The sequence below is a fragment of the Nerophis ophidion genome, linkage group LG01 (genome assembly GCF_033978795.1).
Source record: "Nerophis ophidion isolate RoL-2023_Sa linkage group LG01, RoL_Noph_v1.0, whole genome shotgun sequence".
NCBI classification, from domain to species: Eukaryota; Metazoa; Chordata; class Actinopteri; order Syngnathiformes; family Syngnathidae; genus Nerophis; species Nerophis ophidion.
In genome coordinates this window covers 89,812,193-89,838,496 of record NC_084611.1, presented here as the reverse complement: position 1 = coordinate 89,838,496, position 26,304 = coordinate 89,812,193, and the positions used below count along the sequence as shown (strand labels likewise).

Below are 26,304 nucleotides of genomic sequence, written 5' to 3'. Positions count from 1 at the left end.
GCGCTGGGAGGATGACATCACGCAGCGGCCGCCTGCCTCCCCGCACGTCCGCCTCCCGGCTGCCGTGGCAACGGGGGAGACGTGCCGGGCCAGGGAGAGGGCGGGGGATGATCACGAGATGCAGCTGAGGGAGGAGTCCAGGGTTATCATGTCGATGCAGCTTCATCCTTAAGCCCCGCCCCTGCCCCCCGGCCACTCCCCTGTCCGACACTTCCAAAGCTCAGCCAATCAGAGCCCTGGATGGGGGCTGGTGCATGTTGAAAGCACCATTCCAGAGCTGAGCTGCTGCATGTCCGGACTGCTAGCAGCTCAGGGGGGAGGGGACTGAAGCCACAGGCAGCCTCCCTGTGTGTGTGTGTGTGTGTGTGTGTAAGTGTAAGTGTGTGTAAGTGTGTGTCAGTCGCAGCCTAGGAAGCACGACCGCCGCTGCCTCCGCACTCCGGCTTTTTCCGCCTTGCCCTGCTCCGTCACAGAAGCTCCACCGCAGAGGACGGGCCGAGGGGTCGTGGCGGGAGGGGACGCCGGGCTTCCTGTGACCACTTCTTGACGAACCCGAGCGGTTGGCGGGCAGGATGATCGCGGCTCAGCTCCTGGCCTACTACTTCACCGAGTTGAAGGATGACCAACTCAAAAAGGTGCGTGAGAGCGGCTTATAAACGGGAGGACAGCGGCCATGTTGAACGCCGGCTGCATGTCAGCCGAGAGCCCTGAGGGGCGGGTCGCCTGGCGGGGTGGGTGCAGGGGGGGAGAGACAATGCAGCATTTGGGAAGGAGCGGGGGGAGGGCAGGGTCGCCTATCTGGATGTGGTCACCAGGAAGTGAGGTGAGGTTGGCTGGGGGGGTGGGGTGGTGGGGGGGGAGAATGTGTCCTTGACAAGGTCTACATGGAGGACTCCATGTCTGGTCCCAAGCAGACCGCTGTCATTTTTTTTTTTAGGCCCGCGCTCGACACATTTCCACACATGCGCCGCGTCACGCGTGATGACAGAGCGGCAGGCGTGTTGCCATGGGGATGGAGAAGCCATCACGTAAGGTGAACAAGGAGTAGGCCGGGGAAGGATCGTACCTCGCATTAATAACTACGGGCGTATTAGGCCAGGACCTGGGCAAATTAAGGCGGACAGGGTGTAGGTACACAGAACATCAGAGGGTCAAATGTGCGACAAAATGAGAGCAGGCAGTTTATTGGGATAAGGTAAACATCTGTTCAGTAATTTCCCAAATCATTTTTTTACAAACCCTGTTTCCATATGAGTTGGGAAATTGTGTTAAATGTAAATATAAACGGAATCAAATTATTTGCCAATCATTTTCAACCCATATTCAGGTGAATATGCTACAAAGACAACATATTTGATGTTCGAACTGATAAACTTTCTTTATTTTTTTGGGCAAATAATTATTAACTTTAGAATTTGGTGCCGGCAACACGTGACAAAGAAGTTGGCAAAGGTGGCAATAAGTACTGATAAAGTTGAGGAATGCTCATCAAACACTTATTTGGAACATCCCACAGGTGGGTGCCATGATTGGGTATAAAAACAGCTTCCCTAAAAAATGCTCAGTCTTTCACAAGAAAGGATGGGGCGAGGTACACCCCTTTGTCCACAACTGCGTGAGCAAATAGTCAAACAGTTTAAGAACAACCTTTCTCAAAGTGCAATTGCAAGAAATTTAGGGATTTCAACATCTACGCTCCATAATATCATTTGAAAAATGGCCAAATCATTACGAATGGGGGAAAAGTTCCCTGGAAAATGAGAATCTTTGAAATTCTCGGAATTTTTGTTAAGTTGTTGAAGGTGAGCACACAATTCCTGAATATGTCAAAGGTGGAATGTTTTGAATTGGTTGAAAAATGTGGAAATGGTGGAAGTTTGAAAAATGGCCAAATCATATCGAATGGGGCAAAAGTTCCCTGGAAAATGAGAATCTTTGAAATTCTGGGAATTTTTGTTAAGTTGTTGAAGGTGAGCACACAATTCCTGAATATGTCAAAGGTGGAATGTTTTGAATCGGTTGAAAAATGTGGAAATGGTGGAAGTTTGAAAAATGGTCAAATCATTTCGAATGGGGGAAAAGTTCCCTGGAAAATGAGAATCTTTGAAATTCCGGGAATTTTTGTTAAGTTGTTGAAGGTGAGCACACAATTCCTGAATATGTTGAAGGTGGAATGGTTTGAACCGGTTGAAAAATGTGGAAATTGTGGAAGTTTGAAAAATGGCCAAATCATTTCGAATGAGGTAAATCCCTGGAAAATGTGAATCCTTCAAATTCCGGGAATTTTTCTTTTAAAGTTGTTGAAGGTGAGCACACAATTCCTGAATATGTCGAAGGTGGAATGGTTTGAACCGGTTGAAAAATGTGGAAATGGTGGAAGTTTGAAAAATGGCCAAATCATTTCGAATGAGGTAAATCCCTGGAAAACGTGAATCCTTGAAATTCCGGGAATTTTTCTTTTAAAGTTGTTGAAGGTGAGCACACAATTCCTGAATATGTTGAAGGTGGAATGGTTTGAATCGGTTGAAAAATGTGGAAATGGTGGAAGTTTGAAAAATGGCCAAATCATTTCGAATGGGGGAAAAGTTCCCTGGAAAATGAGAATCTTTGAAATTCCGGGAATTTTTGTTAAGTTGTTGAAGGTGAGCACACAATTCCTGAATATGTCGAAGGTGGAATGGTTTGAACCGGTTGAAAAATGTGGAAATTGTGGAAGTGTGAAAAATGGCCAATTCATTTTGAATGAGAAAAAGGTCCCTGGAAAGTGAGAATCTTTGAAATTCTGGGAATTTTTGTTAAGTTGTTGAAGGTGAGCACACAATTCCTGAATATGTCAAAGGTGGAATGGTTTGAACCGGTTGAAAAATGTGGAAATTGTGGAAGTGTGAAAAATGGCCAATTCATTTTGAATGAGAAAAAGGTCCCTGGAAAGTGAGAATCTTTGAAATTCTGGGAATTTTTGTTAAGTTGTTGAAGGTGAGCACACAATTCCTGAATATGTTGAAGGTGGAATGGTTTGAATCGGTTGAAAAATGTGGAAATTGTGGAAGTGTGAAAAATGGCCAAATCATTTCGAATGGGGCAAAAGTTCCCTGGAAAATGAGAATCTTTGAAATTCTGGGAATTTTTGTCAAGCTGTTGAAGGTGAGCACACAATTCCTGAATATGTCAAAGGTGGAATGGTTTGAACCGGTTGAAAAATGTGGAAATTGTGGAAGTTTGAAAAATGGTCAATTCATTTCGAATTAGGAAAAAGTCCCTGGAAAATGTAAATCCTTGAAATTTTGGGAATTTTTGTTAAATTGTTGAAGGTGAGCACACAATTCCTGAATATGTCAAAGGTGGAATGGTTTGAACCGGTTGAAAAATGTGGAAATTGTGGAAGTTTGAAAAATGGCCAAATCATTTCGAATGAGAAAAAGTCCCTGGAAAATGTAAATCCTTGAAATTCCGGGAATTTTTCTTTTAAAGTTGTTGAAGGTGAGCACACAATTCCTGAATATGTTGAAGGTGGAATGGTTTGAATCGGTTGAAAAATGTGGAAATGGTGGAAGTGTGAAAAATGGCCAATTCATTTCGAATGGGGGAAAAATGTCCCGGAAAACCGGGAATTCTGGGAAATCTGGGAATTTTCTGATTTTGTCAAGGGAAAGCCCGCGATTTCCCGAATAGGCTGAACAGTTTCAAGTTGGAACGGTTTGAATCAGGTGAAAAATGTGGAAGGTAGAGCGCGCCAAAATCGGGAAGTAGAAGAATTTGAATAAATAGATTAATTTTTGGTGTAGAAAAGCATATGTGTGAATGTTTTGGGGCAGTCACACAATGAAGCTGCATGCCTGCCAGTCATGGCAAAGAACTGCAAAAGATAAGAAGAAGACAAACACCTTCCACCATAAATGCCTCAGGGGAATAATGCAAATCCAAACACAAACTAGCGACACAAAACCTAAGCAAACACAGACTGGTATGACTTGGGCGTGTGACCAGAATACCAAACACCAGGATGTAAAAACCCTCAGGAGGCAAAAGAAAAAATGGGAAGACCACTGACAACATGGAGGAGGACAAACGATAAAGAAATTGCACCTGTGAACAAAGTAAATCTCAGCTTGTGACAGAACGATGACCCCGAGGGGACGGAACCACCTAAGGCATGGGTAGGGAACCTATGGCTCTAGAACCAGATGTGGCTCTTTTGATGACTGCATCTGGCTCTCAGATAAATCTTAGCTGACATTGCTTAACACGATAAGTGCTAATCACAGCGTTAAAAATAACGTTCAAAATATAAAACGTTCTCACGCATTTGAATCCATCCATCCGTTTTCTACCGCTCCTGTTCAAGAAGTTGCATTAATAGTCAAAAGTGTTTTATTTATTATTGGTTAGCTTCAGAATAGAATAACAATGTTATTAAAAAGAATAAGAAATATAAGTCCAAATAAAAGAGGTGTAGAATTCTCTTGTTTCTCCTCATTGAGCTAAATTGAATCCTGTCTCTGTTTAATTCCTTGCTTCTTGTCTTGTTTAATAGATGTCATCAGTGTTTGAACCTGACAGTTGTATTCGGTGTTAAAAACGTTATATGGCTCTCACATTTGAAAATATTTGGCTTTAATGGCTCTCTCAGTCAAAAAGGTTCCCGACCCCTGACCTAAGGTCTAAGGTCTAAGGCAGAGGTGTCGAACTTGTTTTCATTGAGGGCCAAACCGCAGTCATGGCCGCCTTTAGAGGGCCGCTTGTAACAGTCAATCACTTACATCTGTAAGTACAAGTTAAAGCTCTACTATGCAAAGCGAAAGTCATTTATCAACAACATCCAGAAACGCCGCCAGCTTCTCTGGGCCCGAGATCATCAGTTCAATATGCTACAAAGACAACATATTTGATGTTCAAACTCATAAACATTTTTTTTTTTTTGCAAATAATAATTAACTTTAGAGTTTGGTGACAGCAACACGTGACAAAGAAGTTGGGAAAGGTGGCAATACATACTGATAAAGTTGAGGGATCCTCATCAAACACTTATTTGGAACATCCCACAGGTGTGCAGGCTAATTGGGAACAGATGGGCGCCATGATTGGGTATAAAAACAGCTTCCCCAAAAAATGCTCAGTCTTTCACAAGAAAGGATGGGGCGAGGTACACCCCTTTGTCCACAACTGCGTGAGCAAATAGTCAAACAGTTTAAGAACAACCTTTCTCAAAAAAGTGAAATTGCAAGAAATTTAGGGATTTCAACATCCACGCTCCATAATATCATCAAAAGGTTCAGAGAATCTGGAGAAATCACTCCACGTAAGCGGCATGGCCAGAAACAAACATTGAATGACCGTGATCTTCGATCCCTCAGATGGCACTGTGTCAGAAACCGACATCAATCTCTAAAGGATATCACCACATGGGCTCAGGAACACTTCAGAAAACCACTGTCACTAAATACAGTTGGTCGCTACATCTGTAAGTGCAAGTTAAAGCTCTACGATGCAAAGCGAAAGCCATTTATCAACAACATCCAGAAACGCCGCCGGCTTCTCTGGGCCCGAGATCATCAGATGAATATGCTACATAGACAACATATTTGATGTTCAAACTCATAAACATTTTTTTTTTTGCAAATAATAATTAACTTTAGAGTTTGGTGCCAGCAACACGTGACAAAGAAGTTGGGAAAGGTGGCAATACATACTGATAAAGTTGAGGGATGCTCATCAAACACTTATTCGGAACATCTCACAGGTGTGCAGGCTAATTGGGAACAGGTGGGTGCCATGATTGGGTATAAAAACAGCTTCCCAAAAAAATGCTCAGTCTTTCACAAGAAAGGATGGGGCGAGGTACACCCCTTTGTCCACGACTGCGTGAGCAAATAGTCAAACAGTTTAAGAACAACGTTTCTCAAAAAAGTGAAATTGCAAGAAATTTAGGGATTTCAACATTTACGCTCCATAATATCATCAAAAGGTTCAGAGAATCTGGAGAAATCACTCCACGTAAGCGGCATGGCCAGAAACAAACATTGAATGACCGTGACCTTCGATCCCTCGGACGGCACTGTGTCAGAAACCGACATCAATCTCTAAAGGATATCACCACATGGGCTCAGGAACACTTCAGAAAACCACTGTCACTAAATACAGTTGGTCGCTACATCTGTAAGTGCAAGTTAAAGCTCTACTATGCAAAGCGAAAGCCATTTATCAACAACATCCAGAAATGCAGTCGGCTTCTCTGGGCCCGAGATCATCTAAGATGGACTGATGCAAAGTGGAAAAGTGTTCTGTGGTCTGACGAGTCCACATTTCAAATTGTTTTTGGAAACGGGATCTGTACACGACAAACCAGATGAAAGTTGTAAAATCATAAAAGTCTACAACTTCTTTGTGTGTGGCTGGGTCAAGGACATTGGTATCAAGACTCCATGGTATAAATGTGCATTGTTTTGGCTCGGGCAGGATTGCATTTCATGTTTGAACTTAGTGTCTACTGCCATGCTTGTTGTTGTTGTTGTTGCATGTTTTGTTTACGAGTTGCTTGTTTTTATCAAAATTTAACTATAAATGCCAACATTGTGTATGTGCTGAAAGAGTCATTTATGATTGTTGTCTTTGGTAAACACTTAATCATTGTAGGTTTTGCTCACATTGGATTTCTTTTATTTACACTTGCCAAATTGGTGCTTTTCCAAACACTCGTAGCAAACAAGTGTTTAAGAAATCCAAATAACATCAATATAATATTCAGTGGGAAATAATAAACGTTAAAAGTATATCAAACAAACCTTTAACCAAGTGATCACTGACAACTCGTGCATTCTTCGACTCTGCCTCCTTGAACCGGAGTGTGAGCTACTTTTGTCGTCGTCTTTCGTAAAATCTTGCACTCTTCCGCACTCCTTGATTACCTCCCAAGGAACTCTAAAGAAACTTTTTTGCAATTTGAACCATTTGTACAGCCCCCCCAAAAAAATACAGTCATAAGGCATTTTGTTGTTGTTGAGAAAGGCTAATTGAGAACAGAGCTAGCTTGACCGCCACCTGTATTCATTGGGCGGGGCGTGATGTCATGAAACATCCCAGCAAATTGCATCCCTTTTGAAAGCCGGAGACGAAAGAAAACGTAGCAATTTATCGATTGTTACCAAGTATGTGATGACATCTATTAACCAAAACAAGAAGCAAGGAATTAAACAGAGACAGAATTCAATTCAGCTCAATTGAGGAGAAACATGTAGACTCTGTACTCTTGTACAGTGTCATCCCACGCTCTGACGAAAGATTGTACGCCTCCTCTTTTATTTGGACTTTCCCTGATTACATGGCAACAGCTGTTTCTAAGGGAAGGGGGGTCATAAACTGCCGTCGCCTTTGGTTACAAAACAGTTCAAAGAAAAGGTGCCTGTAGGTGGTCAGGCCCTGATCTCGGTTCTAAATAAAATCTTCCTGTGGTTACAATAGAAGAAAGAAACCGACGCCTTCATGTCGCACCCCATCCTACACAGTGGAGTTTTACAAGCTTTTTTGCTTGGTCGGATCAAAGACAGCATTTGTCCTCTCGCAGGGCGAGCCGAACTTAACGTCACACAAAGTTTTGTGATAACTTAACTACAAATTATCTATCAGGCTGACAATTGTGCGGCATTTTGGATATCGCGAGTGAGCTGTTGGAGCCCACAAACAGTTGCATGCCATGCTGTGTTAATGAGCAGTTAATAATAGCAACGCCACAAAGGTCAACATGACGGCAAACAAACGTGCGTGACTCAGCGTTTGACGGCTGCTAAGATTACGCGTGAAAAAATAGCAAGCCGGTCAGCCAATTAGAAGACGAGTACACCATTCAGTCCATGACAATCTTTCTAGAAGTCTATGAGCAGTTTAGGTTTGTGTGTGTTTGAAGTTTTACAAAGTGATCTGGTTATTTGCAGAGGGGGAAATCGATCCCACTCGCCCCAAGTTGAATCGGTCAAGGTGCCCTGACGAGAATAACAACACAAATATTGGTAGCAAACATGCTGGGTTGTCATTTTGTTGCAGTGTGAAAATACTGCTTTGACACAAACGGTCAGGTTCAAACACTGACGACATCTATTAAACAAGACAAGAAGCAAGGAATTGAACAGAGACAGAATTCAATTTGGCTCAATTTGAGGAGAAACGTCTGGACAAGAAGCAAGGAATTAAACAGAGACAGAATTCAATTCGGCTCAATTTGAGGAGAAACGTCTGGACAAGAAGCAAGGAATTAAACAGAGACAGAATTCAATTCGGCTCAATTTGAGGAGAAACGTCTGGACAAGAAGCAAGGAATTAAACAGAGACAGAATTCAATTTGGCTCAATTTGAGGAGAAACATCTGGACAGCGTCTCAACACGCGCTCCCGAAAGATTGCACGCCTCCTTCTTTTATTTGGACCTTCCCTGACCACATGGCAACAGCTGCTTCCCAAGGGACGGGGGTCGTAAACGAGTTCAAGAAAGAGGTCGCAAAAGAGTTCGAAAAGAGGTTCGTAAAAGAGTTCAAAGAAGAGGTCGTAAAAGAGTGCAAAAGGAGGTTCGTAAAAAAGTTCAAAGAAGAGGTCGCAAAAGAGTTCGAAAAGAGGTTCGTAAAAGAGTTCAAAGAGGAGGTCGTAAAAGAGTTCAAAAAGTGAGGTCAAAGAATCAATCAATCAATCAATGTTTATTTATTTATATAGCCCTAAATCACAAGTGTCTCAAAGGCCTGCACAAACCACAACGACATCCTCGGTACAGAGCCCACATAAGGGCAAGGAAAAACTCACACCCAGTGGGACGTCGGTGACAGTGACAATGATGACTATGAGAACCTTGGAGAGGACAGCATAACATTTTTAAAGTTGTATTTTTTTCTCTAAAATTGTCTTTCTGAAAGTTATAAGAAGCAAAGTAAAAACATAAATTAATTTATTTAAACAAGTGAAGACCAAGTCTTTAAAATATTTTCTTGGATTTTCAAATTCTATTTGAGTTTTGTCTCTTTTAGAATTAAAAATGTTGAGCAAAGCGAGACCAGCTTGCTAGTAAATACATAAGATTTGAAAAATAGAGGCAGCTCACTGGTAAGTGCTGCTATTTGAGCTATTTTTAGAATAGGCCAGCGGGCTACTTATCCGGTCCTTACGGGCACCGCGTTTGTGAGCCCTGTTAAAAAGAGTACAGTCCAGACGTTTCTCCTCATTGAGCCAAATTTAATTCTGTCTCTGTTTAATTCCTTGCTTCTTGTCTTGTTTAATAAATATCATCAGTGTTTGAACCTGACAGGGACAGTTTGGCTTACAATCATATTCTTTTCCTCCCGATTTGTGTCACTTATACGCAATGAGCGACCATTCACCAAGACCCTTTTCTCTGCCGCCCCCGAGTGGCGAGGGGCGGAACGGAACCGACGCGGCTAACGTGTGTTTGCGTCCTCAGATCGACAAGTACCTCTACTCCATGAGGTTCTCCGATGACACCCTGAAGGATGTCATGAACCGCTTCCGCCGGGAGATGGTGGACGGGCTGGGCCACGACACCAACCCCACCGCCACCGTCAAAATGTTGCCCACCTTCGTCAGGTCCATCCCGGACGGATCAGGTAGAGTCCACGAGGAGAAAACAGAAATGGATTGTTGAAAGGATGTTTTTGTGTGTTACCGTTGCTCTTCACGTAATGCGGTATTAGGAAAATAAGAATATATCGCTTGTTTTGTTATGCAGCAAAATAAGCAATACAATAATCAGTACCAAGAAGGACTACTTTGATAACATGTGTACAATAATAGCTTTTTCGAATATTCTCGGGAATATTTTATGGACCCTAACGACCGCGTTAATTGGAACTTTGAATGTACCTTCAGGTAATGTTGCAATTTTCAATGCCAACAAAGAAATTCACAAAAAAACAACAACAACAAAAACGCTCAAACCTAAGTTAAGTAAGGCTCTACTTTACCAAAAATGCGCTAGCTTGATGCTAATATACATTGGCAATGCCACTGGCGCGCTACTGATATGCATTAACCATTGCACACGGTAATTTAAACACTTTTAAATTTGTTTAAAAAAAAAATGCACGAGCTTGTGCGTAATACGTACAATACTTACCGTGTTAACACTTTGTAGGGCACGACAGACAGCCAAGGCTGAACGAACAAAACAACGTAAACCATACACTACTGCCATCTCACGTCTTGGACTTAAAACGGCGACTTGGTGTCATACTCGCAAATGAGACTCAGAAGTGCGAGTTAAGTAAGGCTCTACTCTTCCAAAAATTCATTAGCTTGATGCTAAAATACATTGGCTTTAAGACTGACACGCTACTGATTAGCATTAGTGATTACACATGGTAATTTTAACAACTTCCAATTCGTTAAAAAACAAATGACAAATAAGATGCATGAGCTGGTGCGTAATACGTACAAGATTTACCATGTTAACACTTTGTAGGGCACGACAGGCAGCCAAGGCTGAACAAACAAAACATCGTGAACCATACACTACTGCCATCTCACGTCTTGGACTTAGAACGGCGACTTGGTGTCATACTCGCAAATGAGACTGAGAAATGTGAGTTAAGTAAGGCTCTACTCTTCCAAAAATGCGTTAGCTTGATGCTAATATACATTGGCTTTGCCACTGCCACGCTACTGATTAGCATTAGCGATTACACGTGGTCATTTTAACAATTTCAAATGTCTTAAAAACAAATGACAAATAAGATGCTCGAGCTGGTGCGTAACACGTACAATACTTACCGTGTTAACACTTTGTAGGGCACAACAGACAGCAAAGACTGAACGAACAAAACAACATAAACCATACACTACTGCCATCTCACGTCTTGGACTTAGAACGTCGACTTGGTGTCATACTCGCAAATGAGTCTCAGAAAAGTGAGTTGAGTAAGGCTCTACTCTTCCAAAAATGTGTTAGCTTGATGCTAATATACATTGGCTTTGCCACTGCCACGCTACTGATTAGCATTAGCGATTACACGTGGTCATTTTAACAACTTCAAATGTCTTAAAAACAAATGACAAATAAGATGCTCGAGCTGGTGCGTAACACGTACAATACTTACCGTGTTAACACTTTGTAGGGCACAACAGACAGCAAAGGCTGAACAAACAAAACATCGTAAACCATACACTACTGCCATCTCACGTCTTGGACTTAAAACGGCGACTTGGTGTCATACTCGCAAATGAGACTGAGAAATGTGAGTTAAGTAAGGCTCTACTCTTCCAAAAATGCGTTAGCTTTATGCTAATATACATCAGCTTTGCCCCTGCCACGCTACCGACTAGCATTAGCGATTACACATGGTAATTTTAACAACTTCAAATGTCTTAAAAACAAATGACAAATAAGATGCACAAGCTGGTGCGTAACACGTACAAGACTTACCGTATTAACACTTTGTAGGGCACAACAGGCAGCCAAGGCTGAACAAACAAAACAACATAAACCATACACTACTGCCATCTCACGTCTTGGACTTAGAACGGCGACTTGGTGTCATACTCGCAAGTGAGACTGAGAAATGCGAGTTAAGTAAGGCTCTACTCTTCCAAAAATGCGTTAGCTTGATGCTAATATACATTGGCTTTGCCACTGCCACGCTACTGATTAGCATTAGCGATTACACGTGGTAATTTTAACAACTTCAAATGTCTTAAAAACAAATGACAAATAAGATGCACGAGCTGGTGCGTAACACGTATAATACTTACCGTGTTAACACTTTGTAGGGCACAACAGACAGCAAAGGCTGAAATAATCAAAACAACATAAACCATACACTACTGCCATCTCACATCTTGGACTTAAAACTGCGACTTAGTGTCATACTCGCAAATGAGACTCAGAAATGTGAGTTGAGTAAGGCTTTACTCTTCCAAAAATACGTTAGCTTGATGCTAATATACATTGGCTTTGCCACTGACACGCTACTGATTAGCATTAGCGATTACACATGGTAATTTTAACAACTTTGAATGTCTTAAAAACAAATGACAAATAAGATGCACGAGCTGGTGCGTAATACAAACAAGACTTACCGTATTAACACTTTGTAGGGCACAACAGACATCAAAGGCTGAAATAATCAAAACAACATAAACCATACACTATTGCCATCTCACGTCTTGGACTTAGAACGTCGACTTAGTGTCATACTCGCAAATGAGACACAGAAGTGCGAGTTAAGTAAGGCTCTACTCTTCCAAAAATGCGCTAGCTTGAGGGTAATATACATTGGCTTTGCCACTGCCACGTTACTGATTAGCATTAGCGATTACACATGGTCATTTTAACAACTTCAAATGTCTTAAAAACAAATGACAAATAAGATGCACGAGCTGGTGCGTAACATGTACAATACTTACCGTGTTAACACTTTGTAGGGCACAACAGACAGCCAAGGCTGAAATAATCAAAACAACATAAACCATACACTACTGCCATCTTACGTCTTGGACTTAGAACGGCAACTTGGTGTCATACTCGCAAATGAGACTCAGAAGTGCGAGTTAAGTAAGGCTCTACTCTTCCAAAAATGCGTTAGCTTGATGCTAATATACATTGGCTTTGCCACTGCCACGTTACTGATTAGCATTAGCGATTACACATGGTAATTTTAACAACTTCAAATGTCTTGAAAACAAATGACAAATAAGATGCACGAGCTGGTGCGTAACACGTATAATACTTACCGTGTTAACACTTTGTAGGGCACAACAGACAGCAAAGGCTGAAATAATCAAAACAACATAAACCATACACTACTGCCATCTCACGTCTTGGACTTAAAGCGGCGACTTAGTGTCATACTCGCAAATGAGACTGAGAAATGCGAGTTAAGTAAGGCTCTACTCTTCCAAAAATGCGTTAGCTTGATGCTAATATACATCGGCTTTGCCACTGCCACGCTACTGATTAGCATTAGCAGTTACCCATAGTAATTTTAACAATTTCAAATGTCTTAAAAACAAATGACAAATAAGATGCACGAGCTGGCGCGTAACACGTATAATACTTACCGTGTTAACACTTTGTAGGGCACGACAGACAGCAAAGGCTGAACGACCAAAACGACATAAACCATACACTACTGCCATCTCACGTCTTGGACTTAAAACGGCGACTTGTTGTCATACTCGCAAATGAGACTGAGAAATGCGAGTTAAGTAAGGCTCTACTCTTCCAAAAATGCGTTAGCTTAATGCTAATATACATTGGCTTTGCCACTGCCACGCTACTGATTAGCATTAGCGATTACACATGCTAATTTTAACAACTTCAAATGTCTTAAAAACAAATGACAAATAAGATGCATGAGCTGGTGCGTAATACAAACAAGACTTACCGTATTAACACTTTGTAAGGCACGACAGACAGCAAAGGCTGAAATAATCAAAACAACATAAACCATACACTACTGCCATCTCACGTCTTGGACTTAAAACGGCGACTTGGTGTCATACTCGCAAATGAGACACAGAAGTGCGAGTTAAGTAAGGCTCTACTCTTCCAAAAATGCGCTAGCTTGATGCTAATATACATTGGCTTTGCCACTGCCACGCTACTGATTAGCATTAGCGATTACACATGGTAATTTTAACAACTTCAAATGTCTTAAAAACAAATGACAAATAAGATGCACGAGCTGGTGCGTAACACGTACAAGACTTACCGTATTAACACTTTGTAGGGCACGACAGACAGCAAAGGCTGAACGAACAAAACAACGTAAACTATACACTACTGCCATCTCACGTCTTGGACTTAAAACGGCAACTTGGTGTCATACTCGCAAATGAGACTCTGAAGTGCGAGTTAAGTAAGGCTCTACTCTTCCAAAAATGCGTTAGCTTGATGCTAATATACATTGGCTTTGCCACTGCCACGCTACTGATTAGCATTAGCGATTACACATGGTAATTTTAACAACTTCAAATGTCTTAAAAACAAATGACAAATAAGATGCACGAGCTGGTGCGTAACACGTACAAGACTTACCGTATTAACACTTTGTAGGGCACGACAGAAAGCAAAGGCTGAACGAACAAAACAACGTAAACTATACACTACTGCCGTCTCACGTCTTGGACTTAAAACGGCGACTTGGTGTCATACTCGCAAATGAGACTGAGAAATGTGAGTTAAGTAAGGCTCTACTCTTCCAAAAATGTGTTAGCTTGATGCTAATATACATTGGCTTTGCCACTGCCACGCTACTGATTAGCATTAGCGATTAAACATGGTCATTTTAACAACTTCAAATGTCTTAAAAACAAATGACAAATAAGATGCACGAGCTGGTGCGTAACATGTACAATACTTACCGTGTTAACACTTTGTAGGGCACAACAGACAGCCAAGGCTGAAATAATCAAAACAACATAAACCATACACTACTGCCATCTTACGTCTTGGACTTAGAACGGCAACTTGGTGTCATACTCGCAAATGAGACTCAGAAGTGCGAGTTAAGTAAGGCTCTACTCTTCCAAAAATGCGTTAGCTTGATGCTAATATACATTGGCTTTGCCACTGCCACGCTACTGTTTAGCATTAGCGATTACACATGGTAATTTTAACAACTTCAAATGTCTTAAAAACAAATGACAAATAAGATGCACAGGCTGGTGCGTAACACGTACAATACTTACCGTGTTAACACTTTATAGGGCACGACAGACAGCAAAGGCTGAACGAACAAAACAACATAAACCATACACTACTGCCATCTCACGTCTTGGACTTAAAACTGCGACTTGGTGTCATACTCGCAAATGAGACTGAGAAATGTGAGTTAAGTAAGGCTCTACTCATCCAAAAATGCGCTAGCTTGATGCTAATATACATTGGCTTTGCCACTGCCACGCTACTGATTAGCATTAGCGATTACACATGGTAATTTTAACAACTTTGAATGTCTTAAAAACAAATGACAAAGAAGATACACAGGCTGGTGTGTAACACGTACAATACTTACCGCATTAACACTTTGTAGGGCACGACAGACAGCAAAGGCTGAACGACCAAAACGACGTAAACCATACACTACTGCCATCTCACGTCTTGGACTTAAAACGGCGACTTAGTGTCATACTCGCAAATGAGACTCAGAAATGTGAGTTGAGTAAGGCTCTACTCTTCCAAAAATACGTTAGCTTGATGCTAATATACATTGGCTTTGCCACTGACACGCTACTGATTAGCATTAGCGATTACACATGGTAATTTTAACAACTTTGAATGTCTTAAAAACAAATGACAAATAAGATGCACGAGTTGGTGCGTAATACAAACAAGACTTACCGTATTAACACTTTGTAGGGCACAACAGACAGCAAAGGCTGAAATAATCAAAACAACATAAACCATACACTATTGCCATCTCACGTCTTGGACTTAAAACGGCGACTTGGTGTCATACTCGCAAATGAGACACAGAATTGCGAGTTAAGTAAGGCTCTACTCTTCCAAAAATGTGCTAGCTTGATGCTAATATACATCGGCTTTGCCACTGCCACGCTACTGATTAGCATTAGCGATTACACATGGTAATTTTAACAACTTTGAATGTCTTAAAAACAAATGACAAATAAGATGCACGAGCTAGTGCGTAATACGTACAAGACTTACTGTATTAACACTTTGTAGGGCACAACAGACAGCAAAGGCTGAAATACTCAAAACAACATAAACCATACACTACTGCCATCTCACGTCTTGGACTTAGAACGGCGACTTAGTGTCATACTTGCAAATGAGACTGAGAAATGTGAGTTAAGTAAGGCTCCACTCTTCCTTGAATTAAATTCGGCTCAATGAGGAGAAACGTCTGGACTGTACTATCGAAACAGTACCGAAAATTGATACCGTTGAGTAGCGGTACGGATTCTTGGTTCAAATGTGAACCCATCCGAGTTTTGCAAAGTCATCACCTTCCCCTCTGCACCACATTGTGCGAGTGCACTGCGGGCGCACGCCGGTCCATCCCGCGTCTACCCGCTTGCAAAAAAATGTGCTGATGTGCGAGCGCGGCGCCGGCGACACGAGCCTCTTTGTGGTCACTGTTGTTTTTGGCAGGCTGGCGTCTGCGTCCGACTCCTGACCTCGCCGATATCACGGCGAGTTCTGAGTCAACGAAACAAACTTTCTTTGTACGGGCGACACGAAAAACTGTTGGAAGGAGAGTTGGTCGATGATAAGCCTTGCACTTGCTGCAACACGTCCTCGTCACCCGCAGTAAAAATAACTCCGAGGTACCGCGGCTTGAGGGCACGCGCAAAGGGCAGAGTTGACAGAGGCTACATTGACAGCTCCGACTCCAACTGTTCTATCGTGTGACCAGCGAGGATAGAGGTCTGGGTCTCGGATGGGTTCAACCGGAAACGGAGGACACCACAGAAACACAAAGTTTATTATTACTCTGGTTTGCTTACCACCAACTGCAACGTTCTCATTCTGACAGAAAAGGGGGATTTCATCGCTCTGGACCTCGGCGGATCCAACTTCCGGATCCTGCGGGTGAAGGTGACCCGGGACAAAAAGCAACCGGTTCAAATGGAAAGCCAGACCTATGAGACCCCAGACAACATCATCCATGGAAGTGGGACACAGGTGAACTCCTGTTTTGTTAACTAAGATCTCATAAACCACAACAAAAACTTCGTCCTGTTCTTGCGACAAATATGGTAGTCGAACATGGTCTGGATTCTGACTAGACAAAGTCTTCCCCTGATCCCTGAAATAACCTTCTCCAGTGTTTCCAACAGAACTAACAAACTATCAGTGGCGGCAAGGTCTTTTAATTTCAATTATTGGTTGGTGTCTATGAAGGTTCTGATTTATCCGGGTCATTGTAGTCTCAGGGCATTCCAACCATCACAACTGGACTGGTTGGTCTGAGAAGACGTTTGGCCTCTCATCCGAGTAGATTTCATCAGTTCATGATCATAGACTTAGATTGGTCGGATCTAGTCTTAGACTTAGAATGGTCAGATCTAGTCTCAGACTTAAATTGGTCACAACTAGTCTCAGACTTAGATTGGTCCGATCTAGTCTCAGACTTAGATTGGTCCGATCTAGTCTCAGACTTAGATTGGTCCGATCTAGTCTCAGACTTAGATTGGTCACATCTAGTCTGAGAATTAGATTGGTCGGATCTAGTCTCAGATTTAGATTGGTCACATCTGGTCTCAGACTTAGATTGGTCAGATCTAGTCTTAGACTTAGATTGGTCAGATCGAGTCTCAGACTTATATTGGTCACAACTAGTCTCAGACTTAGATTGGTCACAACTAGTCTCAGACTTAGATTGGTCGGTTCTAGTCTCAGACTTAGATTGGTCGGATCTCGTCTCAGACTTAGATTGGTCCGATCTAGTCTCAGACTTAGATTGGTCACATCTAGTCCGAGACTTAGATTGGTCGGATCTAGTCTCAGATTTAGATTGGTCACATCTGGTCTCAGAGTTAGATTAGTCGGATCTAGTCTCAGATTTAGATTGGTCACATCTAGTCTGAGATTTAGATTGGTCACATCTAGTCTCAGACTTAGATTGGTCACATCTAGTCTGAGACTTAGATTGGTCGGATCTAGTCTTAGACTTAGATTGGTCGGATCTAGTCTCAGATTTAGATTGGTCGGATCTAGTCTCAGATTTAGATTGGTTGGATCTCGTCTCAGATTTAGATTGGTCCGATCTAGTCCCAGACTTAGATTGGTCACATCTAGTCTGAGACTTAGATTGGTTGGATCTCGTCTCAGACTTAGATTGGTCCGATCTAGTCCCAGACTTAGATTGGTCACATCTAGTCTGAGACTTAGATTGGTCAGATCTAGTCTCAGACTTAGATTGGTCAGATCTCGTCTTAGACTTAGATTGGTCTGAACTCTTCTTAGACTTAGATTGGTCGGATCTTGTCTTAGACTTAGATTGGTCAGATCTTGTCTTAGACTTAAATTGGTTGGATCTCGTCTTAGACTTAAATTGGTCCGATCTCGTTTTAGACTTAGATTGGTCGGATCTAGTCTCAGACTTAGATTGGTCACATCTAGTCTTAGACTTAGATTGGTCGGATCTCGTCTTAGACTTAAATTGGTCGGATCTCGTCTTAGACTTAGATTGTTCGGATCTTGTCTAAGACTTAGATTGGTCAAATCTAGTATTAGACTTAGATCAGTCAGCTCTAGTCTTAGACTTAAAATTGGTCAGATCTAGTCTTAAATTTAGATTGGTTAGATCTAGTCTTAGACTTAAATTGGTCTGATCTAGTCTTAGTTTAGTCAGATATAGTCTTGGACATAGATTGGTCGGATGGAGTCTTGGACTTAGATTGGTCAGATCTAGTCTTAAATTTAGATTGTTAGATCTAGTCTTAGACCTAAATTGGTTGGATCTAATCTTAGATTGGTCATATATTGTCTTAGACTTAGATTGGTCAAATGGAGTCTTCGATTTAGATTGGTCTAATCTATTAGATCTAATCTAATCTATTAGATTATCTTGCAGTCATGATGCAGGGACCAAATATGTCTGATTAGAACTCCACACAAGTCAATAACATCAACAAAACTCACCTTTGTGCATTCACGCACAACGTTAAAAGTTTGGTGGACAAAATGAGACAGAAAAAGAAGTGGCATAAAACACGTCTTAGAAAGTCGGAGAAAGTTGTACATGTAAACAAACCACGATGAGTTCAAGGACCGCCAAAATTAGTAGGACAAAACGGCGCTGGCCAAATACTCGAATCAGTGAAGCATGTTTAAGAAAAACAGTGTGCTTTATAACAATTAGGGAGGTTTGTGTCATGTTTGTCCCCCTGCAGAAACTATGTTAAAACAAAAAAAAAAAAAAAAATGTTCCCCCCTATTTTTTTCCAATTTTTCATACATTTTTGAAAAAGCTCCAGAGAGCGACTAGGGCGGCGCTAAAGACTATAGCCGCGGGTTGTCGACCCCCGGTTTAGTGGAACATGATTGCCAGGAGAGGGCAGCACTACCCTTAGTGTTACCTTCTTGTAATGCCAAATCTTTTAAAAAAGGATACATTTGTAAAAAAAATAAAATTAAAACTCAGTTATTTGTGGTGGCCCAGAATGTATTAATACACAAATACATGGGGAACACTAGTTTTATCGAAAGTTGACCAACTTAACTAAATCTTCTCAAATGGGGGAGGGGGGGGGACAAGATGCTTTATCAGTATCATGCTTCAAGCCCTGCTTCGAAAACCTCCGCCTTACAAAAAAAGCTTATTGTAGCCATTAATGCTGACTTCCTCGTTTTGATTAAAAACAAAAAGCACACATTTTTGTATCAATTTTTGTCTTGTAGGCAAGTTTTATTTATTGTGCTCCTGAGAAAATGTTCTCAATTAATTTGATAATTATTAAATGAGTTGAAATACATTTTTTTTAAAATATCAAATGGTTCAAGTCGGTCAAAAATGTTTTAGTTTAGATAAAGATTTATTTTTCTTTTAATTTCAGGCAAATTGATGCACCTTATAACTTTTTAAGTTAAAGTACCAATGATTGTCGCACACACACTACGTGTAGTCAAATTGGCCCTCAGCATTTGACCCATCCCCCTTGTCCACCCCCTGGGAGGTGAGGGGAGCAGTGAGCAGCTCATTTTTGGTGATTCAACCCCCAATTCCAACCCTTGATGCAGGGAGGTAATGGGTCATATTTTCATAGTCTTTGGTATGACTCGGCCTGGGTTCGAACTCACGACCTACCAATCTCAGGGGATCTCAAACTCAATTTACCTGGGGGCCACTGGATGCAGAGTCTGGGTGAGACTGGGCCGCAAGAAAAGATTTCTTTTTAATGAATTCTTTGACTGGCTTTCCCGCCCTAGCAACATGCTTGCCAACTCTCGCGATCTTTCCAGGATTTCACCCGAATATCGGTGCCTCTTCCGACAGTCTCCCGGACAACAATATTAAGGCCATGCTGTGATGGCACTACCTTTAGCGTCCTCTACAACCTGCCGCATCATATCAGGCTTCTACAGACCCACGGAAGTGACTGCTAGACATACTTGATCAACAGCCATACAGGTCACACTGAGGGTGGCCGTATAAACAACTTGAACACTGTTACAAATATGCACCACACTGTGAACCCACACCAAACAAGATTGACAAACACATATTGGGAGAACATCCGCACCGTAACACGACATAAACACAACATAACAAATACCCAGAATCCCATGCAGCCCTAACGCTTCCGGGCTACAGTATACAACCCCACAACCCCGCCCCCTATTGTAGCCCGAAATAATTAGGGCTGCATTGGATTCTAGGTATTTGTTACCATGAATTGATCAACGTGGACCCCGACTTAAACAAGTTGAAAAACTTATTCGGGTGTTACCATTTAGTGGTCAATTGTACGGAATATGTACTGTACTGTGCAATCTACTAAAAGTATCAATCAATCAATCAATGTTCATTTGTGTTTATGTTGTGTTACAGTGTGGATGTTCTGCCAAAATGTGTTTGTCAATCTTGTTTGATGTGAGTTCACAGTGTGGCGCATATTTGTAAAAGCGATATAGTTGTTTTAACGGCCACCCTCAGTGTGACCTGTATGGCTGTTGATCAAGTATGCCTTGCAGCTGCTTACTGCGTCCACAAAGGCGAAATACAACATGTGACTGGCACACTGTTTGTACAGGATGTAGTGAAGTGAAGTGAATTATATTTATATAGCGCTTTTCTCTAGTGACTCAAAGCGCTTTACATACTGAAACCCCAATATCTAAGTTACATTTAAACCAGTGTGGGTGGCACCGGGAGCAGGTGGGTAAAGTGTCTTGCCCAAGGACACAACGGCAGTGACTAGGATGGCGGAAGCGGGAATCGAACCTGCAACCCTCAAGTTGCTGGCATGGCCGCTCTACCGACCGAGCTATGCCGTAGAGGACGTTAAAGACCGTGCTTCCACGGTACCCCCGAAATATTGTTGATCAGGTGAAATTCTGGGGAATGATCACCCTGAAAATTGGGACTCTCCCGGACAAATCGAGGGTATACAAGTATGACCAACATTAAACTTTCACATCAAGGTGCGGGCCGCAAAATGACGTCTCGGGGCCGCGCTTTTGAGACCCCTGGACTAACCTCAAGGCCACTGAGTAGTTACAGACCAAGAACATTGTTAATATAATTATTATTTGTTGTACGTTAATATATTTTCTCTACCAACGGCATAGCTCGGTTGGTAGAGCGGCCGTGCCAGCAACTTGAGGGTTGCAGGTTCGATTCCCGCTTCCGCCATCGTAGTCACTGCCGTTGTGTCCTTGGGCAAGACACTTTACCCACTTGCTCCCAGTGCCACCCACACTGGTTTGAATGTAACTTAGATATTGGGTTTCACTATGTAAAGCGCTTTGAGTCTCTAGAGAAAAGTGCTATATAAATATAATGAATTAAAAAAAAAAAATCCTTAATGTTAACACGGCTAGAATGTTATGCAGAGGTGTACTTATAACAATTTTTTAGACAATGTATACTCGGGGGGAGAGGGCGTGTATTGTTTTCTCGCTTAGTCTTGTTACGCAACACTGAGACAGAGTTCTCTCAACGAGCTTCAGGAAAAATGCTCATTAAAAATAAAAACACAACATCAATCAATCAATGTTTATTTATATAGCCCCAAATCACAAATGTCTCAAAGGACTGCACAAATCATTACGACTACGACATCCTCGGAAGAACCCGTAAAAGGGCAAGGAAAACTCACACCCAGTGGGCAGGGAGAATTCACATCCAGTGGGACGCCAGTGACAATGCTGACTATGAGAAACCTTGGAGAGGACCTCAGATGTGGGCAACCGACCCCCCTCTAGGGGACCGAAAGCAATGGATATGATACTGTGAAAGTTCAATCCATAGTGGCTCCAACACAGCCTCGAGAGTTCAGTTCAAGCGGATCCAAGACACAGCTCTGCGGGGAGCGACGTCACGTGTGTGACCTCCAGCGAACTCGCCGACAGCAGCTGGCGGGCCGAGCTGTAACGTGATCACCAAAAAACACCAAGAGACGCCCCGGCTCTGTACGGCCGGCTCGCAACGCGACTTCCACACAACGGGTAGCGACAGATGCACTTCCATGAAAGCACAGCTGTCTTCAACGAGTAACGTGATATATGAACGGCTTCATAAACAACCGAGGTTGTTTCACAGCAAAAAAAAAAACTATAGGTAAAGATGTCTTTCTGGCGTCACAGTGGAGATTGTCCGACACCTGTGTGCGGTTGAAGATTCAGACACGTCGTGTGAATTGTAAATAAAAACTAAATACAATGATTTGCCAATCCGGGTCAACCTATATTTAATTGAAGAGACTTCAAAGACAAAATACTTCAAGGGGAACATTATCAGCAGACCTATGTAAGCGTCAATATATACCTGGATGGTGCAGGAAAAAGACCATATATTTTTTTAACCGATTTCCGAACTCTAAATGGGTGAATTTTGGCAAATGAAACGCCTTTCTGTTTATCGGTCTTAGCGATGACGTCAGAACGTGACGTCACCGAGGTAACACACCCGCCGTATTCATTTTCACATTACAAACACCGGGTCTCAGCTCTGTTATTTTCCGTTTTTTCGACTATTTTTTGGAACCTTGGAGACATCATGTCTCGTCGAGGTGTAACAACACTAACAGGGAGGGATTCAAGTTGCACCACTGGCAAGAAATCTGCCGGCAGACCCCCATTGAATGTACCAGAGTGTCTTCACATAAGACAGACATGGCACAGAGATGTATGGATAACCTGCAGATGCATTTGCAACGATTAAGTCAACCAAATCACAAAGGTGATTTTTGTGGATGTTGTTGACTTATGTGCTAATCAGACATATTTGGTCACGGCATGACTACCAGCTAATCGATGCTAACATGCTAGGATAATCGATGCTAACATGCTATTTACGCTAGCTGTATGTACATTTGAAACTAGATACCCACATTTAATGCGAAACAAACACTTACCAATCGACGGATTTAAGTTGCTCCAGTGTCACAAGATGCGAAAGTCCTGATCGTTTGGTCCACACATTTTACCGGCGATGCTAACAAGGCAGCCATGCTATGGGCCACTTCATTAGGTACACCCACGCTATGGCCGAATAGCGTCAATAGCTTCAATTTCTTCTTCAATTTCGTTTTCGCTATCTGCCTCCATAGTCCGACCATCTGTTTCAATACATGCGTAATCTGTTGAATCGCTTAAGCCGCTGAAATCCGAGTCTGAACCCGAGCTAATGTCGCTATATCTTCCTGTGGTAACCGCCATGTTGTTTGTATTGGCACCCCTGTGTGACGTCACAGGAAAATGGATAGTGGTTTCGAAGATAGCGAAAATAAGGCACTTTAAAGCTTTATTTAGGGATATTCTGGGGCCGGTAAAATTTTGAAAAAAAAATTCAAAAAATACAACAAGCCACTGGGAACTAATTTTTATTGTTTTTAACCCTTTTGAAATTGTGATAATGTTCCCCTTTAACGTTCGAACTGTTATTTTTTGCATATATTAGCTCATTTGGAATTTGATGCCTGCAACATGTTTCAAAAAAGCTGGCACAAGTGGCAAAAAAGACTCAAAATGTTGAGGAACGCTCATCAAACACTTATTTGGAACATCCCCACAGGTGAACAGGCTGACTGCATACTTGCCAACCCCCACGATTTTCCCGGGAGACTCACGAATTTCAGTATCCTTCCCGAAACTCTCCCGGGGCAACCATTATCCCGAAGTTCTCTCAATTTCCACCCGGACAACAATATTGGGGGCTTAAAGGCACTGCCTTTAGAGTCCCTTTTCTCTCACCTGAAAAGGAGACTATTATATATGTCCCTGTCATCCATAAGTTGATCTATAACCCATAAAGTATGCAGGCACGGAGCTATTTCTCAGCGTGTGTTTAATCCAGTCGGCTCGTTAATACACTGACAAACACCACATCCGGATTCCCATCATGCATTGCTTCAAAACTACAGCAAGTAGTAATGTCCAAAAACGAAAGAGAGACGGAGCAGAAGAACGAAGAAGAGACATGGCGACGACGAGTAAGAAGAAGAAGTACGCTTGCAAGTTTTAAAACGATTGGGAAAAAATAATTTTAGTTCATCCAGGACAGCTTGAACGGCTTCGGGGTGGGGGTGGGGGGTGGAGGGTTTGGGGGGGGGACTTATAAGAAATACTTGAAAATATATACACCCCCCCTCATCTCCCGAATTCGGAGGTCTCAAAGTTGGCAAGTATGTAAATGGGAACAGGTGGGTGCCATGATTGGGTATGAAAGCAGCTTCCATGAAATCATTCGCAAAAAAGGACGGGGGTGAGGGTCACCACTTTGTCAACAAATGCGTGAGCAAATTGTCCAACAGTTTAAGAATGACATTTGTCAACCAGCTATTGCAAGGAATTTAGGGATTGCACCATCTACGCTCCGTAATATCATCAAAAGGTTCAGAGAACCTGGAGAAATCACTGCACGTAAGTGATGATCAATCAATCAAGCAATGTTTACTTATACAGCCCTAAATCATAAGTGTCTCAAAGGGCTGCACAAGCTACAACGGCATCCTCGGTTCAGATCCCACATCAGGGCAAGGAAAAACTCAACCCAACTCAACCATGATATTACGGACCTTTGATCCCTCAGGCCGAACTGCATCGATCAATCAATCAATCAATCAATCAATGTTTACTTATATAGCCCTAAATCACTAGTGTCTCAAAGGGCTGCACAAACCACTACGACATCCTCGGTAGGCCCACATAAGGGCAAGGAAAACTCACACCCAGTGGGACGTCGGTGACAATGATGACTATGAGAACCTTGGAGAGGAGGAAAGCAAAGGTGAAAGCGGGTCTAACATGATACTGTGAAAGTTCAATCCATAATGGATCCAACACAGTCGCGAGAGTCCAGTCCAAAGCGGATCCAACACAGCAGCGAGAGTCCCGTTCACAGCGGCGCCAGCAGGAAAACATCCCAAGCGGAGGCGGATCAGCAGCGCAGAGATGTCCCCAGCCGATACACAGGCGAGCAGTACATGGCCACCGGATCGGACCGGACCCCCTCCACAAGGGAGAGTGGGACATAGGAGAAAAAGAAAAGAAACGGCAGATCAACCGGTCTAAAAAGGGAGTCTATTTAAAGGCTAGAGTATACAAATGAGTTTTAAGGTGAGACTTAAATGCTTCTACTGAGGTGGCATCTCGAACTGTTGCCGGGAGGGCATTCCAGAGTACTCATGGTCGATAAGCGACATCAGCGTGTAAAGGATATCACCACATGGGTTTTGTACTACAAGCAATAATAGGAACCGCTCATGCCGGAGGTCTGGCATCTTTATCGCGTAATGCTGGGAGATTAACGCGCAAAGACGATTATGGCATTAGTGGCAGTTGTGTTTTATTACCATCCCGTATCGTTGCAGCTCTTCGACCACGTGGCAGAATGCCTCGGGGACTTTATGGAGAAACAGAAAATTAAGGACAAGAAGCTGCCAGTTGGATTTACATTCTCTTTTCCCTGCGCCCAAACTAAACTGGACGAGGTAAACATTTTAGCTCAGGTTGCAACTTTTCAAATCTGAAAATTGTGGGACCCTCGGACCCATCCGACTTTGTTTTTACGATTTATTTACAGGCTGTTTTAGTGACATGGACGAAAAAGTTCAAAGCCAGCGGCGTGGAAGGCATGGATGTTGTGAAACTCCTCAACAAGGCAATTAAGAAACGAGGGGTGAGTTTGACTGATCGCTGAAAACGGAAGTGGCATCCGTTGTCGAGTTAAACGTCTCGGGTGTTTCTCAGGACTACGAGGCAGACATCATGGCGGTGGTGAACGACACCGTCGGCACCATGATGACGTGCGGATTTGATGATCAGCGCTGTGAAGTGGGCATCATCATTGGTAAGCATGGATCGTTCGACTGAGGCCAACAGTTCTATGCTCATCTAGGATGGGGGTTATGGCGCTCCACTGATCCCTCTCTACTATGTCCTAACCCTTTTCAGGCACAGGAACCAATGCCTGCTACATGGAAGAGATGCGTCACATCGACCAGGTGGAGGGCGACGAGGGTCGGATGTGCATCAACACCGAGTGGGGGTCCTTTGGGGACGACGGCTCTTTAGAGGACATCCGCACAGAGTTTGATCGAGAGATCGACAGGGGATCCCTCAACCCAGGAAAGCAGCTGTGAGATTCTGTTTTTTTCTTGTCTCTGACAGGGGTTCAATCGA

General features: G+C 42.6%; 1 protein-coding gene across 1 annotated transcript in view; it reads left to right on the top strand.

The window, feature by feature from the left end:
• The first annotated feature begins 302 nt into the window (after positions 1-302).
• Positions 303-26,304, top strand: part of LOC133561709 (hexokinase-1) — a 57,890-nt gene continuing 31,888 nt past the window's right edge. Inside the window, exons 1-7 of the mRNA XM_061915179.1 lie at positions 303-635; positions 9,436-9,598; positions 16,490-16,638; positions 25,494-25,613; positions 25,706-25,801; positions 25,873-25,972; positions 26,077-26,260. Coding sequence (XP_061771163.1) covers positions 573-635; positions 9,436-9,598; positions 16,490-16,638; positions 25,494-25,613; positions 25,706-25,801; positions 25,873-25,972; positions 26,077-26,260 — 875 coding nt within the window. The 5' untranslated portion in view covers positions 303-572. The remainder of the gene's footprint in view (positions 636-9,435; positions 9,599-16,489; positions 16,639-25,493; positions 25,614-25,705; positions 25,802-25,872; positions 25,973-26,076; positions 26,261-26,304) is intronic.